Source organism: Rhinatrema bivittatum, chromosome 10 (assembly GCF_901001135.1).
Source record: "Rhinatrema bivittatum chromosome 10, aRhiBiv1.1, whole genome shotgun sequence".
Classification (NCBI taxonomy): Eukaryota; Metazoa; Chordata; class Amphibia; order Gymnophiona; family Rhinatrematidae; genus Rhinatrema; species Rhinatrema bivittatum.
The window spans coordinates 78,850,240-78,866,775 of record NC_042624.1 but is presented as its reverse complement, the minus strand read 5'-3'; the positions used below and the strand labels follow the sequence as shown (position 1 = coordinate 78,866,775).

The 16,536-nt window shown below is 42.9% G+C and overlaps 1 protein-coding gene across 1 annotated transcript in view; it reads right to left on the bottom strand.

Moving 5' to 3' along the window:
* TGFBR3 (transforming growth factor beta receptor 3) overlaps positions 1 to 16,536 on the bottom strand; it is a 260,301-nt gene that overhangs the window by 163,356 nt on the left and 80,409 nt on the right. The window contains 1 exon segment of the mRNA XM_029617812.1: positions 15,846 to 16,030. Coding sequence (XP_029473672.1) covers positions 15,846 to 16,030 — 185 coding nt within the window.

Below are 16,536 nucleotides of genomic sequence, written 5' to 3'. Positions count from 1 at the left end.
GCTGCCTTCCCCCATTCCCTTCCCCCTAGCCTGACCTTCCCACCCCTTCCCCTAACCTTTCCCCCCACAGCCCTACTCTAACACCCCCCCCCCGACCTTGCCGGCACGCAATCCTCCAACACAGTGGCAAATGGCCACTATGTCGGAGGCCTCTGGCCCCGCCCCCACTCCGCCCCAGACCGCCCTGCCCCTTTTTGCAAGCCCCGGGATGTACACACGTCCTGGGGCTTTAAGCACATCACCGGGCCTTTTTAAAAGAGGCCCGGCGCGCATAGGGCTTTTAAAATCCAGCTCTGAGTATCAGTTACAACTTGTTTGTTGAGCTTTATTTCTAGAGCCAGGTTTCAAAATTTAGTGAAGTCCCACAAAGCCCCTGGCTCTCCCCGTCCCGTTGTGAGAGTGATAGATTTCCTCTAACAAACACTCAGTGTGACCTGTATGTTAAAAAAAAAACCTCCCCAGCTGTCCAAAACCCAAGTTAATAATATTAATATGAAGTACTGCAGGACCTTTTGCTGTGCATGTTGCCCAAGCAAAAATTCATCATTTTTGTGGGATTTTTTACTACTTTTGTCATATTTGTAAGAGTCTTACAAAAGGAATCCTTTTACACAGAAGTTGTAATTGTTTCCTTATGAATGCTTTATGCTTGATTCTAGCAAGCTATTTTTTTTTTTTTAATTTACAGAGAGGCACACAGCATGACAGCAGATAAAGGCCATAAGGCCCATCTGGTCTGCCCCAGTTCATTCCTGCCACGGACCCAAGTTGATCTCCAGTGATAACAGTTCCTCATGGAACGCCACCAGAGCAATTGCTTTTCTTCTCTGTTCAGTTTCTCCATCATTCCAAGGGTAAAATCAAGGGGGACAAATTCCTTATGCGCAGTTCAATACTTCCAAAACTATGCACGGGCCAGAATGTGGGTGTCAACGTGTTTTTAAAGTTAGAAACTGCATGTGTGTCGGTATCAGTTTTCCTCCTTCTGACGTATTGCCAGGGAGAAAGCATACAAGAAAATGCAATCATCACTTGCTCTGCTCAGGGTTGCTGTCAAATTGCTCCATCTTTCCAAAAGTGCAAAGAAGCGCTTCATCTCAGCTACCACATGCACTCCCTACAGCTTAAATCTCATTAAAATATTTACTCCTACAAAACTGCTCCTGAAATTGCTTTTTAAATGAATTTAAGGTAGCTCACTCAACAGGGATCCTCTTTCAAATTACTTAGTATTAGGCAAGACCAAAATTAACAATGCCCACAAAAATAACCCACATGAACAAATAAAACCTGCAAAATAATTGGCTGAGCAATTTAAAAATAACACAACTTTCTTTCAAGGCTTAAACGTTTGACACTAGGCAAATGCTTACGTAAAAAAAACCCCCAAAAAAACCAAGCGTAAGGATGCAGGACAGGAACAGCAGGCCATACCCCTCAAAGCTGGCCATTTTCAAAAGAATTCCCGCATGCAATTCTTGCAATTTCTGGGATACAGACACTGTTACCACTCTGTCCTGACAGCATCAAACTGATTTTCCTTCAGTGAATGACTACCGCACAATCAGTAATTTGTTAGGCACACTTGCTTTCACTTGACTATTCTTTTCTTTTCTTTTGCTACATTCTCTGCACCCAGCCAGCACTTTCAGATATTCACGCCTGCTTAATAATACGGTTCTGTTTAATGTGGCCTTTTCTCTGTGTTTACTCTGGATTCAAGTCTTTGAGGCTTGTTTTCCCAAGTCAGCTCAAAAGCCGCTGGTCACTGAATTTGGCAATCTTTCTTAGGCTTTGCCCGCCAGGACGAGAGGAAGTGGTGTGTCAGCCAGAAATGGCTTGTTTATTCAGAGCGTGGTGTCCAGCAGAAGCCCGAGCCGCACTGCAAGACTGAACTTCTAAGAGGTACATTTTCAAAGGCGCGTGCGGGGGTGTCACACGCAGAGCGCATGTACATCACTAGTCCCCCAGTAGCTCTGAGCGGCGTGAGAGCGTTCCTGTACACACGCTGCAGGGAAAATGATTTCATGTGCCTGAAGCAGCTGTAGAAATACATAACCTGCAGGTTATTTTGTTTGCTTTGAAAATCAGACTTCTGAATTATACCAGTCTAAGGCACTGTTGGAAAATGCTCAATGTACACTCAAGGTACTATGGACTGCAATTTCCCAGCCTTCTGTCTTTAGACCTGGATTCCCTTTTCATTTCTGCAGTCACCACTTAAGCCCCATCATCCTCACCTGGCTTTTCCAAGAGGGTGGTGGATGCACAGATGAGCCTCCGACTATTCACGATGGAGGCAAAAACAGCAACAGAAGGCATCGGATAAGCAGAGGGGAAGCAAGGGTAACATCAGAGATCGAGCAGCGGGAGAAATGGGCTGTCTAGATGAGCTATGCACTAGTCTTCATCTGCAATCATATTTTGTTTCAGACATGTGTTGCTCCCCTCCTCCTTAGATTTGCTCTCTAGCCTCTTAAAGGCCCTCCCTACCATGGGATTAAGATTTTACAGCAAGTGATTTAGCATTTAAATATTCTTTCTTCTTTGGGCTGTGCATGAGTTCACTACCCATGATCTGTTTTACATTAGTGTGGAAAAACCAGCATGGAGATAGCTTTGGAAATGTTGGTTTGCTGCTGAGAATATTTTGCAGACAACTGTATTTATAATTATCTATGTTCCCCCTCAAGTGAGCCTCCACTCTCAGAATGACCTGCCACGTCTTTGAAGGATAACAATTCTGCAAACTTTTACATGGCGTTTGCCACTAATTGCAAAAAAAAATGTGTGCACAAGCAACGCCACCTAAGAAAATGACTTTTATTATGCAAGATATACCATCTAAGCTGAAGCTGGTCTGCAGTTTACAGAGGTGTCTGAGGAAGATATTTTATCAAACCGCAGAACAGGGCAAAGTATTTCAGTAGCTCTTTACTACAGGCAAACCTATTATTTTTGAAATGCAAATCTTCACATTTATGGGAAGTCAAAGTAATAATTCACCAGAAATGTTCATGTAATTGTAATGCATTCAGAAAGTTGTTTTCTTACAGTGTCACGGTGAAATCCTGGCAATTTTAGTCAATTATCATTAGCCAAATTTTCAGCTGAACCTAACCCGCAAGGGTTTTCCAATGAAAATGGACAAATCTGTTTCAGATCTAGAAGCCACTTCCAAAATGTAGGGACCAGGAAGCAGATAGGGGAGTTGTGCCATCCAGCAAATTGATGGGAAGGAGACAAAGGATTGGCAGTGGCATCATAAGGAGCCAAACACAATATTACCAAAACAATAGGGCACCACCAGGGAATATTTTATGGTAAAATATCTGGATAGGAGTCACTGCTGCACAAGTTCCTGGAAGTGAAAGTCCATAAACCAGCCTCAGACAGGTAGACTTGGGAAGGACACTGCTTATCCCTGAAAGTGAGCAAAAAAGACGGATGTCCTCTTTGGGATCCTGCTCAGATTAGCTACTGTCAGAGACAGGATGCTGGGCTCTGTGGACCTCTGGTCTGACCTGGGATGGCATTTCTTGTGGTATTATTGCTACACAAAAAGAATTTTGTGTAGGGAATCAAAACTGTGCAGCAAATTTTGAATGTAAAAAAATTATTAAATTTTTTTTCTAATCTGGTTTTTTCCTTATCATCTCTGTTCCTTCTCCCTTTTTTTTTTGTTGCTTTTTCATTCTCTTTTCTCATCAAACTTCTGATTCTGTCCATGTTTTCCCTCTTCCAAACCATCCCTCATCCCTGCTTTTCTCTCTTCCTTCAATGTCTCGCTTCACTCTTTTCATCCTCTCTCCCTTCACTTCCCTGGCAATCCTTTCTCCCTCACTTAACCTTTCCCACTTTTCCCCAATATTCCCTCTTCACCTTTTTCATTTTCTCCCAATCCTCCTTCCAGACTCTTCTCAGTTCCCCAGCCCTCGTTCCACACCCTTCCTTCATTCCCCTCCACACCCTTTCTTCATTCCCCTCCACACCCTTTCTTCATTCCCTTACCCACTCTCTCGCTCCTCCCCCACCTCTGCAGCTTTCTCTCCCTCCAACCCCAGCACAGTTTTCCCGAGAGCGGCACTGCAATTGCAGTGGTCCTTCTCTCTGTCAGGGCTAAATCACTTTGCTCGTTTCATCAGCATTGCCTCAGAGCAGCAGCACTTCCTGGACAAATCCTGGGTGCAGTAAGTGGTTCCCAGGCATCATGGTGACCAAGATTTGCCCTGACTGATAGCAAACAGCATCCCATTCGGAATACTTAAAGTACGATGCTAGTGATCCACTCTGCAAACTGATGTGCAGACCCAGCTGGAATGCCATCCATTCTGGGTTCAATGACTATAGCACCTTTTCATTATTGGCTTATAAACCTTGCCTTCCACTTCACAGCTCCAGTTCATCATATGTGAATTTTTTTCCCTAACAAAGCAGCAATATTTTTATTTAGCCACTATATACTTGGGCAAATATTTTAAAATGTGTTGTGAATAATATCCATATTATGTAGCGTGAAAAGACCATGAAATCTAAGGAACTCCTGGAAGAGCGTGTTCATGATTTAGCATTAGATCACCTGACCTCTTCATTAAAGTAATAGCTAACGTCAGTTCCACGAAGCGATAAACTCCTGCCAGCAGCCCTATTTCTCATTGCACTAGCTGTCGTCTATTGCATATCCAACTTGTATTTTCTGATTGACTGAAATATAACTTCTCCACTTGCCATATTGCTATGCTACCCACTTCATTTTAAGCTTCTCTCAAAGGGGCGGATTTTCAGAGCCCTGCTCGCCTAAATCCGCCTAAATCCGGGCGGATTTAGGCGAGCAGGGCCCTGCGCACCGGTGCGCCTATGTTCAATAGGCCTACCGGCGCGCGCAGACCCCGGGACTCGCGTAAGTCCCGGGGTTTGGCGAGGGGGCGTGTCGGGGGCGGGCCCGGTCGGCGTGGCGTTTTGGGGGCGTGTCAGCAGCGTTTTGGGGGCGGGCCCGGGGGCGTGGTTATGGCCCGGGGCAGTCCGGGGGCGTGGATTTTTCTTTTTTTTAACGCGCCCTTGAGCGTGGCATACCCTCATGCCAGCACTGGGCTGGCGTAAAATTTGACACATTGCAATGGGCGCACTGGCCGAAGGGGGAATTTTTTTGCATCAAAGGGATTAGCTAATAGCCTCATCTTCATGGAACTGACCTGTGATGAGCGCTATTAGCTATGCAGTGATTTGGACGCGCATTAAACCGTGCGTTAGCCGCTGCGCAAGGTATTGCATCGGCCCCCCTTTATTTTAACTGTTTTCTGGGGCTGGGCCTGAAGGCCCCAAAGATTTTTCATTTTTGCGGCCATTTGACCAACTATGATATCTTGAATATTGCTGGTAAAGTAGGACGTTATCCCGCTGCATGCAGCCAGATATCTTTCAAACCTAACCAGTTATATTCAAATATACTCACTAGATTTGAATGTCATGCGGCTAAAGGTAGCCAGATAACTTTAGGAGAGTATGTTCAGCAGGACTTTTTTCCAGTGGAATATCCGGGACAAGTCATCCGACTAACTTTAACGGGCTAACTACAGCCAGATAACTGAATATTGGCCTCCAGGGTTTTTTGGTTTTTTTTAACTCCCTGTAGTTGGAACATCTGTAGGTACTTATGCAGCTGCCGTCCCCGAGGATAGGATTTTGAAATGCTTCTTCCCCTTTTTCTGAATCCTCTTCTAAAGGCAAGAGACATGTGCTTTACTGCTTAAACCCCTCATATATAACACTTAGAACAATCAGATTAAAATGTAAGGCTTCCAGCTCACGTTTCAAAGCATTCTGAACTCTGCCAGCACTACAGAAAACTCTGTTACGTTTGCTGACATGTGAAATCTGATGGAATATCTTTAAAAACAACTCTGCAAATTAAAATAAGATAACTGCCCCTAAAAAACACTATCATCCCTGCAAAAACATGCAAGTGTATTTTACCTTAAACAAATCTGCAGTCTCCAGAAAACAAATTATCTGAGCCTGAACATAAGGGGACAGAAAGATTTTTTTTTTTAATTTCTTTTTTTTAAGTCAAAAGGACACTTAAGTGTTAACTTTTTTCAATGATGGAAAGATAACATTTGCTTGACTTTGTTTTCAAATTGTTATCCTAAAAGTAAAATCTGATCTCCCCATTGTGTTTACAATTTTTATGCTCTTTGCTGTCGCCAGTGAGCCTTCCTCTAATTTCCTGTTTATAATTACAACAGAGAAGTGCGAATTGTAGACCACAGACACCAAATGTAGTAGGGTGGGATAATAATCGGTACCCATGCTCCTGGTTAGGTTTGGGATACAAGTACTCAGGTAGAAAAGGGGCTCATTTCTGAGTAACTCTCCTATCTGTCTCTTAAATGTTCCATGGTCTACCCCTAAAAAAAAAATGTTATCATAGTTTATTACTTATATATAAATTATGAGATTTTAAATCTAGTTTGTACACCGCTATTATTGACTTAGGTCAGAAGTGGTATATAGAATTTTTAAATGAATAAATAAATAATATTAACATGGGATCATGATTCAACCAATACCTGTCTCAAGGTGAAAAGAACTGAAAAATAAGTCAAGCAAAAAGCTTCATTTGCAATCCTCCATAGAAGCTAAACAAGTCTTAGCGGGCAACACTATTTTTCATCCTTCTAATTTGAAATCCTCCACAATAGCAGGATGAGTTCTAGCATCAAATGCTCTGTTCCATTCCTTTAACACCCTCAAGGTCTCCAGACTAACAATAGAATACAAACATATCCACCTGCATTTTGTATCTCTTATTTTTGTATTGTAAATGTTCTGTGGTCTTCCATTTCTTTTCTCCACTGTGTAGAGAACTCTACTAGGGTTTCTACTACGAAGAACATACCATCTGTTAGGAGAGTGCTAGGAGAGCACTTCCACTTTCCAGGGGATTGAGTGTCCTTGGACCATGGCTCGACCCCAGAGGAACTCTGAAGAGGTGCCAAGGCAGGTGAAGCATGCCCAAGAATGGGCTGGACAGGAGCGAGGCTGGAGTGAAGATAGGCGATGGAATCCGGAGCAGGAACAAGGCTGGAGTGAAGACAAGGATGACTGAAGGAACTGACCCTCCACCGGACCTGCACGCTTCGGGAAGATCAATAAGGCATTGGTGGTCTTATGAACAGTCCTCCGACTGTTCCAAGCCCTTTCGGACCTGCCGCTGGGTAACGGCAAGAAGCAACAGGCCGGATGGAGGCCAGGGGCAAGCGAAGAGTGGAACATGAATATTCAGACGAAGACCCAGGCGAAGAAGTAGGTACTTGGACGAAGACTCAGGCGCGAGGTTCAAGACAAGGTATCAGGAGTAAGGTTCTGTAGACAAGGTATCAGGAGCGAGGTTCAAGAGCTGGGTTGAGACTGCGATGCAGCATGCCCTACACAGCCCACCTGCAGGGCTGGTCACGGATCATGCTGGGACCGACGTAGACTCTAGACGAGATAGTGGAATAACTGAGAAAGGCATGTTGCAGAAACTGTAGAAGCCTGAACCAGGGCGCGCCCTATACACCACCAGTGGCTGGTCGCAGACCACGCGAACGGCACAGGTTCTGGCAGAGTCTTTAGCATGGGCAGAGCAGGCGCAAGGAACTCCATAGACCAGGGACAAGGATTCAAGCAGAAGTCTCCCAGAGGCTTGTGCTGCGGTAGTGAGGAAGGCAATGTACCACGAGGCGTCCTACTCAGCCCGCCCGTGGGGCTGGTTGTGGACCATGACATGGCATGCCAGGAAAGGCGGCGATGAGGAACCAGGTGTTCAGGACAACTGGACTGGATCACGGACATCAGGATCAGGAGAAGGTCATCAGGACTGGATCACAGATATCAGGAACTGGAAGACAGACATCAAGACTGACCGTGGACATCGGGAGCAGAAGACGGACATCTGGACTGGATCAAGGACATCAGGACAAGACAAGGAGCTCCAACGAATGACAGGAAACACAGGATCTTGAAGAAGCGATGGAACGAGATTCCTGGAGCGAAGGACAGGAACATCCAGGAGCAGTTAACTCCTTGCGAAGGCAAAGCTGGAATGAACACTGGGCCCTTTTGTAGGGCTGAAGAGGACTACGCCCAGGGAGGAGCTGGCAGGGGGCCATAACTGGCTGGCCCTTTAAATACAGAAGTGAGGCACGCACCTGCGCCTTAGGAAGCTGGGAGAGAGCAGGATCCGCTGGTGGCGTCCTAGCCACATGGAGGGCTCAGGATGGAACAAGGCAGGCTGCAGAAGTGGCTCCAGCCGCAAAGAAAGAAGAAGGAAGACAGCAGCAGGCACCAGCAGAAGCAGGCAAGGCAAGGACGGCTTCCCAGCCGTCTAAGGACCCCGGCAGCGGTGAGGACGGCTCCCTGCCGTCCGAGGACCCCAGGATCGGCTCCAGCCACGTCAGAGAAAGCAGGAGCGGTAGCGGCGGTCCCGGCCGCGAGGGAAGGCTCCTGGCTGCTCAGCCCTGCCAAGCAGGGCAGGTGACGTCCGCAGGGAGCCCAGAGGCAGCGGCACTGCTTGCTACGAAGAAACGTGTCAGCGGCCTGACTGGCCGCGGGCAGGTTCACATCACTATCAGGTAGGTAGAATCAAAGTAAATCAAATGGATTATAGCTCCTCCATGTGGGCTGCTGTGTTGGTTGCTTCTCAGTTTATAAAAAGTGGAAAAATCTAGCGGGGATATGGATTTTTGAGGAAACCGGATGGAGTTTTGCTCCTGTTTTGTTTCCCTTGGACCTTTAGGAGTAAGGTCCAGGTCACATGAAAGAAAGGGTAACATCTTCTCGTTTTGAGAATCTGATTCTATCTCTTTTTGGATGTTGTTTTGGAGGAAGTTTTGTAAACCCTTCATCTTTTGTTGTTTTTAGAAGCCTAAATTTGAATGTTTGATCCAGCAACTAAATTCCTCACGGCCTAGGGAATGTACTGTCAGGAAGAAAGGAGTTTTTTAAAGGATTTTCTCACTTAGCGAGCTCCAAGGACTCTTCACAGGTTGATAGAAGGGAATGGACTCCCATGCATTCCTGAGAGGAGGATGGAAGTGTGAAAGAAGGGGGACTGTGGCACCTATTCTGTCCTCCCCCCTAATTATTTGTATCTCCTTTATTGTATTTTTTAGTCATCTTATTTTTACTTTATTTTTAACTTATATCTTCTTTTACCAACTGATGTATTTTTATTTTTTATTTATTTATTTCATGTTTGTGATATAAGATTATGTACATTGACTATGTAAACCATTTTGATTATTTCCATATAAAAAATGGTATATAAAATGTTTTAAATAAATAAATAAACCTATCTGGTGTTAACCACTACATATCATCAGGATATGCTGGAGGAGGATGGAAAATGAGTAGTCATCTGAATCAAGGTATGACAAGTGGGACTGTATTGTATACCATCTACAGTATATTTATTGCATGAATCTAGTCCACCAATTCTGGGAGGAAGCTCCAAAACTGCAACTGGAAAAGGGTGTGGAAATAGAAGATTAAATTAATACATCAGTAAAGAATCACAGATTTATTGAAACTGAATTATGTGAAAGATTTCATGAAACAAAGACTTGTTCTACAGTGTCAATTACTAAATTTCTGCATTAATTATCAGTAAAGTTATGAGGGAACTGCATTCATTGTCCAACATGCTTATTACTGTACATGCCAAAGACTTTTAAGCAATGCTCAGGGTCTTGGAGCACTGCTCCACCCCCCACCCTGACAGGGAATCCTGGAGAGAGAGAGAGGGGCTTAAGGACAGTATAGGACGTTTGAACCTCATAAGCCTTTGTAATGAAGGTGGCCTGTGGACTCCTATGTGAAGACCTCAGTGTTATGTTTTTGTAAGGATGTGAACCCTAGGCCGAGATGAGAGGTGTCTCCGCCCACAGGGAGGAGCCCTGTGAGCCTCACTGTTGGTAGGCGCGGTCTCAGCGGCGAAGGACATAGCTATATGATAGAGACTTTATTATGAAGAAAGGAAAGCAGAGCCCGCAGAGCGGGAGATGCAAATAAGTACAGTTCTGAATAGTGGGGTATACCCAGGGTGATACCACTGATGTGAAGATCCGGTAGTGACCCGCAGAGCGGGGTACGCCAGGAAGTCCCTTCAGATGAGTAGAGATACCTCAGAAGTGCAGATCCGGTAGTGGCTCGCAGAGCGGGGTACGCCGAGGATGTCTGTACTGAAGATGATGATGATGAGATAGTCTGAGGTGCAGGAACCCGGAAGTGGATCTTGTAGTTGGTGCAGCAAAACCCTGCCACACAGGGTATACTGGAACAACTTCTACTGACGAGGAAACGGTAGTGGCCCGAGGTACGGGGTACACTGCAGAGAAGCTTCGGTAAAGCTGGTATCGTTGAAGTCTGAAGTAAAGTACTCACAAGTGGTAGTTCCAGGAGAGTGTCCCGGGAAGCGGGTCATGTAGTAGTCCAAGGCAGGAAGGCCCTCCAAGGAGCGGATAGCCAGGAACACGGAAGGGCCCCCGAGGAGTGGGTACCCAGAGCGTCCACGCGCCAAGAGAGGAATCTGAAACTGGAAGTCCAAGATGGAGTAGATTCAGCAACGAGGGAACTCCTTGCTAATTCATTGAAGCGAAGGGCCAGTCGGTTTAAGTACAGCAGCAAGTTGACGTCATCCGGAAGGGATGCCCCAGAGGTTCCCGCTATGACGTGTACAAAGGAGGCCCTTGCGCGCACGCGCCTTAGGTGATTCCAGAGACAAGATGGCGGTCGGCAGCACCTATACCGTCCCGGGGAGGTCGGCGTTGGTTGGCGGAGGCCGCCATTCTTCCTAGGATTGACGTGCAGGGAAAAAAAAGGTGAGCATGAGTGGTTGCAGCCATCTGTGACCAACAGGTGCAACACTCTGCCCAAGGGTTACAGTAACAAACATCTTGTAATGTTTGGCCGGCCGCAGGACAACCCTGCAACTGGTTGCACTCACCCTGCATGCCGCCAAGACATCACCATGGCTGGAACTGCTACTTAGACAGACAAATCTGAACTTTCATTTGCACACAGGTTATAAAATACGAGTAAATATGTGTGCATGCATGTAAAAACCACAAGTCACACAAGTTCAGACTCATCCAGAAAAGTCGTGGTACTTATCCAGATAAGCTCTAATTTATTTGGATAAGTAGCGGCACTTAGCAAGATAAATCTGAAAAGCGCTATTGTCTGTCTAATTAGTATTTTTTTAGAGTTATCTAAGAAGATAAGATAGCTGGTTAAGTCTATAAAAAACCTTCTATTTATCCAGATAAGCTCAAATTTGTCTAAGTAGCACAAAGGCGCCATTTAGCTGGATAAGTTGGAATTTAGCCAAATAAGTGTGCACAAATGATATACCCACTTATTTGTACTTCAAGGTTTAAAGAGATACACAAATAGATTATACTCATGCTATTTAGACACATTTACCCCCAGTAAGTCAGATTTTACACGCATAAGTCAAAGGATTTTATAACGTGCATGGCAATGAAATTACCTGTTTTACCAATTAGTCTTTAAATGAAAGAACGTCTGTAACCGAGAACCATTCTTCGGTTACCAGTATGCCCAGGGCGCACACAAGCAGTTTTGAAAGTTATACTCCCTGCAATAATGATCAGAAAGCAAGATCGCTCAGATTTCTGTTTACTTCACTCATATTACTGTCTTTCTTTTCTTTCTCAATCTTTTTGTTTTTTAACTGCTTATCATATAGCAGAGGTTTCTGGTATTTTACACTAAGTGAAATGTCCAACAATCATTTTTCAATTGTTATAAAGCTAACAGCACTGCACTAGTTAACAAGAGTAGGATTTTTCTTCTGTTGTTCTGGCTGCTGCTTGACTCTCAAACCTGCTGAATGAGGAATACCTAAAATAAGCAATTATATTCTACTTAAGAACTGCTACCGTCAGCAACACTCACTATAAGAATTATATTCATCACACATTAAGAATTAATTAAATATGTACTGGGGCAAAAGAATCTGAATTTAAAATTTTTGTTTATAGCAACAATGGAAGTCAGCCCAAAGTATTAATACTAATTTGTAACACATTCAGCTTCAAAATCCTACTGTAAAAGAACTAGGCCTGCTAGTGCTAATCTTTGAGAAATTTGTTTCTGTGTGTTCAAAAAAAGGTGCTCATTTGCCTATAGTGGCTCTCTACGTGTAGAAAGCTGTTAACAATCAACTTCTCATATAAAGAACAGTATTCAGAAGGAACACACAAAGCACACTCAAATTTTGGTGGCAATGCAAAGTCTTGGGGCCTCATCCTGACTGAAATATTCAACCACAGATGGCCTGTTTGATCACTTAAAGCACCAACTCAAACTGGCCAACTATGCACATAGGGAGGGGAATTTTAAAAAGACATGTCCATGAGTAAAGCAGGGCTTCACCTGCCAAAATGACTTGTTTTAATATTGTAATTAACATGCAAAAACTCCCACTGCTGGGTCAGACCAAAGCTCCATCAAGTCCTATTTCCAACAGTGGCCAAAACAAGTCACAAATACCTGGCTAGTACACAAACATCTTTTTATACTAGCTACTAATGCTGGTAACAAGCATTGGCTATTCCTTATTGATTAATAGCAGTTTATGGACTTCTCCTTCAGAAACTTATCCAAACCTTTTTTTAAACCCAGATACACTAACTGCCTTAACCACATACTCTGGGGCAATGAATCTTAACAGTGCGATGATTGAAAGAATTTTCTTCAATTTCTTTTAAATGTGCTACTTGCTAACTTCATGGAGTGCCCTCTAATTCTTCTATTATCTGAAAGAGTAAATAACTGATTCACATTTTCCCATTCAAATCCTTTTATGATTTTGTAGACTTCTGTCACATATCCCCCCTCGGCCGTCTCTTCTCCAAGCTGAACAGTCCTAACCTCTTTAGCCTTTCCTCACAGGGGAGTCATTCCATGCCTTTTATCATGTTGGTCACCCTTCTCTGTACTTTCTCCAGTACAACTATATCTTTTTTGAGATGCAGCAACCAGCTTTGCACACACTATTCAAGGTGTGATCTCACCATTGAGCAATACAGAGGCATTATGACATCCACCATTTTATTCGTAATTTTCTTCCTAAAAATTCCTAACATTCTGTTTGCTTTTTTGACAGCCACAGCACACTGAGCAGACGATTTCAATGTATTATCCACTATGACGTTTAGAACTCTTTCTTGGGTGATAGCTCCTAATTTGGAACCTAACATTGTGTAACTTCAGCAAGGGTTATTTTTCCCTATATGCATCACCTTTCACTTGTCCACATTAAATTTCATCTGCCATTTGGACGCCCAATCGTCCAGTCTCACAAGATCCTCCTGCAATTTATCACAATCTGTTTGACATTTAACTACTCTGAATAATTTTGTGTCATCTGCAAATTTGATCTCCTCACTCGTTGTTCTCCTTTCCAGATCATTTATAAATATATTGAAAAGCACTGGTCCAAGTACAGATCCCTGAGGCACTGCACTGTTTACCTTTTTCCACTGTGAAAACAGACCATTTAATCCTACTCTCTGTTTCCTGTCTTTTAACCAGTTTGCAATCCAAAAAAAGGACATCGCTTCCTAGCCCATGACTTTTTAGTTTTCTTAGAAGCTCTCATAAGGGACTTGTCAATTGCCTTCTGAAAATCCAAATATCCCACATCTAACGGTTCATCTTTAGCAACATGTTTATTCACCCCTTCAAAAAAATGTAGCAGATTTGTGAGACACGTCTTCCCTTGGGTAAATCCATGCTGGCTGTGTCCCATTAAATCATGTCTATCTAAATGTTCTGTGATTTTAGTCTTTATAACAGTTTCCATGATTTTTCCTGGCACTGTATTCAGGCTCATTAGTTTCCCGGATCATCTCTGGAGCCCTTTTTAAATATTGGGGTTACATTGGCCACCTTCCAGTCTTCAGGTATAATGGATGATTTTAATGATAGGTACTAATTACTTGAAATAGGTTTGAAATTTAATTTTAGAGTTCTTTCGGACCTCTGGGGTATATAACATCTGGTCCAGGTGATTTACTACTTTTCTGTTTGTCAAGCTAGCCTACTACATCTTCCAGGTTCACCATGATTTGGTTCAGTTCATCTGAATCGTCACCCTTGAAAACTGTCTCCAGAACGGGTATCTCTCCAACATCCTCCTCAGTAAATACTGAAGAAAAGAATTAATTTAGTCTTTCTACAATGGCTTTATCTTCCCTAAGTGCCCCTTAACCCCTCAATCATCTAATGGTCCAACCGACTCCCTCGCAGGCTTCCTATTTCAAATATATTTTTAAAAGTTGTTATTATGAGTTTTTGCCTCTACGACCAACTTCTTTTCAAATTCTCTTTTAGTCTGTCTCATCAATGTCTTACATTTAACTTGCCAAAGCTTATGCTTTATCCTATTTTCTTCAGATAGATCCTTCTTTCAATTTTTGAAGGAAGATCTTTTGGCTAAAATAGCCTCTTTCACCTCACCTTTTAACCATGCTGGCAATTGTTTGGCCTTCCTTCCACCTTCCTTAATGCGTGGAAACTGGACTGCGCTTCTAAGATGGTATCTTTTAACAATGTCTATACCTATTGCACAACCTTTGTAACTGCACGTTTCAGTTTGTTTGTTTATTTTTTAACTATTTTTCTCATTTTATCAAAGTTTCCCTTTTGAAAGTTTAGAGTTAGAGCCATGGATTTACTTATTGCCCCCCTTCCAGTCATTAATTCAAATTTGATCATGTTATGATCACTATTGTCATGCGGCCCTACCACCATGACATCTCTCACCAAATCCTGCTTGCCACTAAGAATTAGATCTAAAATAGAATATAATTTTATGTTTATTTTTATTCCACTTAAGGTATATAATGTAGCGACAAGGAAAAACCATACAATGATGGAAAGGATTTGTTTCTGAAACAAATTTATTGGCCTCATTAAAATGACAATTGAGATAAGAACTGTGTTCATATTTATGCCCTTGGGAATTGAAGGAATAAGGCGATGAATAACTCCTGACGAAGCCTATAGAGTGAAACAAAGGGCCCCTTGTTGGGCACTGAATACACAAAAAAAATGATTTGGGGTAGTGAACATCGGGTAATATGGTATAATTGAGAATATGTGTTGCCAATCTGAGAATGGACATTTGAGAGCTACATATACATAAGAATTTTTATAAAGTTTTAAAAATCTATTTGGTGAAATTGGAAAATAAAAATCAAATTGGTTGTTTATTGAGTGGCAGTACAATGATTGGCTAAAGGACACTAGAAAAATGGTGGTGATTCCTTTCTGCATAACTGCAGTGTAATGATATGAGTACTACCTCTCCATTATAGATAAAAATAAAACAAGATAATGAACTAAAATAATAAAATAATAAAAAAATTATTTACAAAATATAAAGAATTTTGTAAGGGATATTTAGGATTGGTCACCACTCGTGCATTTGGTGTATTACTTTCAGTGTTGTAGTTTGGTGCTTTTGATTTATTTACTGATTGTATTTTTAAGTCATTACATTCCATAGAGGATCAACCAGCACAAAAAAGCAGGTGCAAATGATCACTTTGTACCCACTGCAAGTTTCAAAGAGGAACGCAAATACTTTCTCTTTGAAGCTTGGCGCAAAGTCTATGGGTAAAAAGTACCACGGACTTTGTTGCAAAGGGGGCAGTCTGAAAATAAAGCATCCTAAAGGTTTCTGTCTTGTTTGGGCATCGAGGGCACGGAACCAAAGTTCCTTCTGTCACCAGGGAATTTTGAAAAGTTTGCTCAATCTACGCTCACTGTACCTCCTTCTCATGTTGGCAAAGACCTTCTTCACCGCATTTCATGTTGAGGATGTGCACTTCCTGGGGTTGGCTTGCCGTGCCTCTGCTTGCACAGCCCGATAACACGGTGAAGCTCTCGAGCAATGCTTGCACAGGATGGAAGCTGTTGACAGGTGACAGCACACATGCTGTCTGAGGCAGAGGACCTGCATGATAAAAACCAGGAGAAAATGGTGTCAAGCAAGTGCTACAAGGGGATTTAAACAGTTTCACCAAGAAATAAATAAGGTTTCTAATGGAAATGTTATGGCCTAAGGCTTATCAAGTAATTCCTTTCTTATACAGTAAGAGACACTTCTCATGGTGTCTGTTAAAAAGTACTATATATACTCTTTTACAAAAGCAAATAAACATGCCAGAGCAAAATGTTTTTCTAAAACAGAAAGAAAAACAGCTCTAAGGTCACAAATTAGCAGCGATATTGTGCTGAACTTTTCAAGTTCATGTTGATAACCTATATACAGCTAATCATCGGAACAGAGACAGGTATTTCTGTTTGAGGAACCTATTTTGGGTGGCCAGTGATTATCTACACCCCAAGTTGGCAACCTTTTTGAGCCGTGTCCAAAAATAGGTAACATTACTCCTAGTGACGTTGCTATGTCATAGGGGGTCCCCACCAAGAATCAGCCATCATGGGGGTCATCCCATT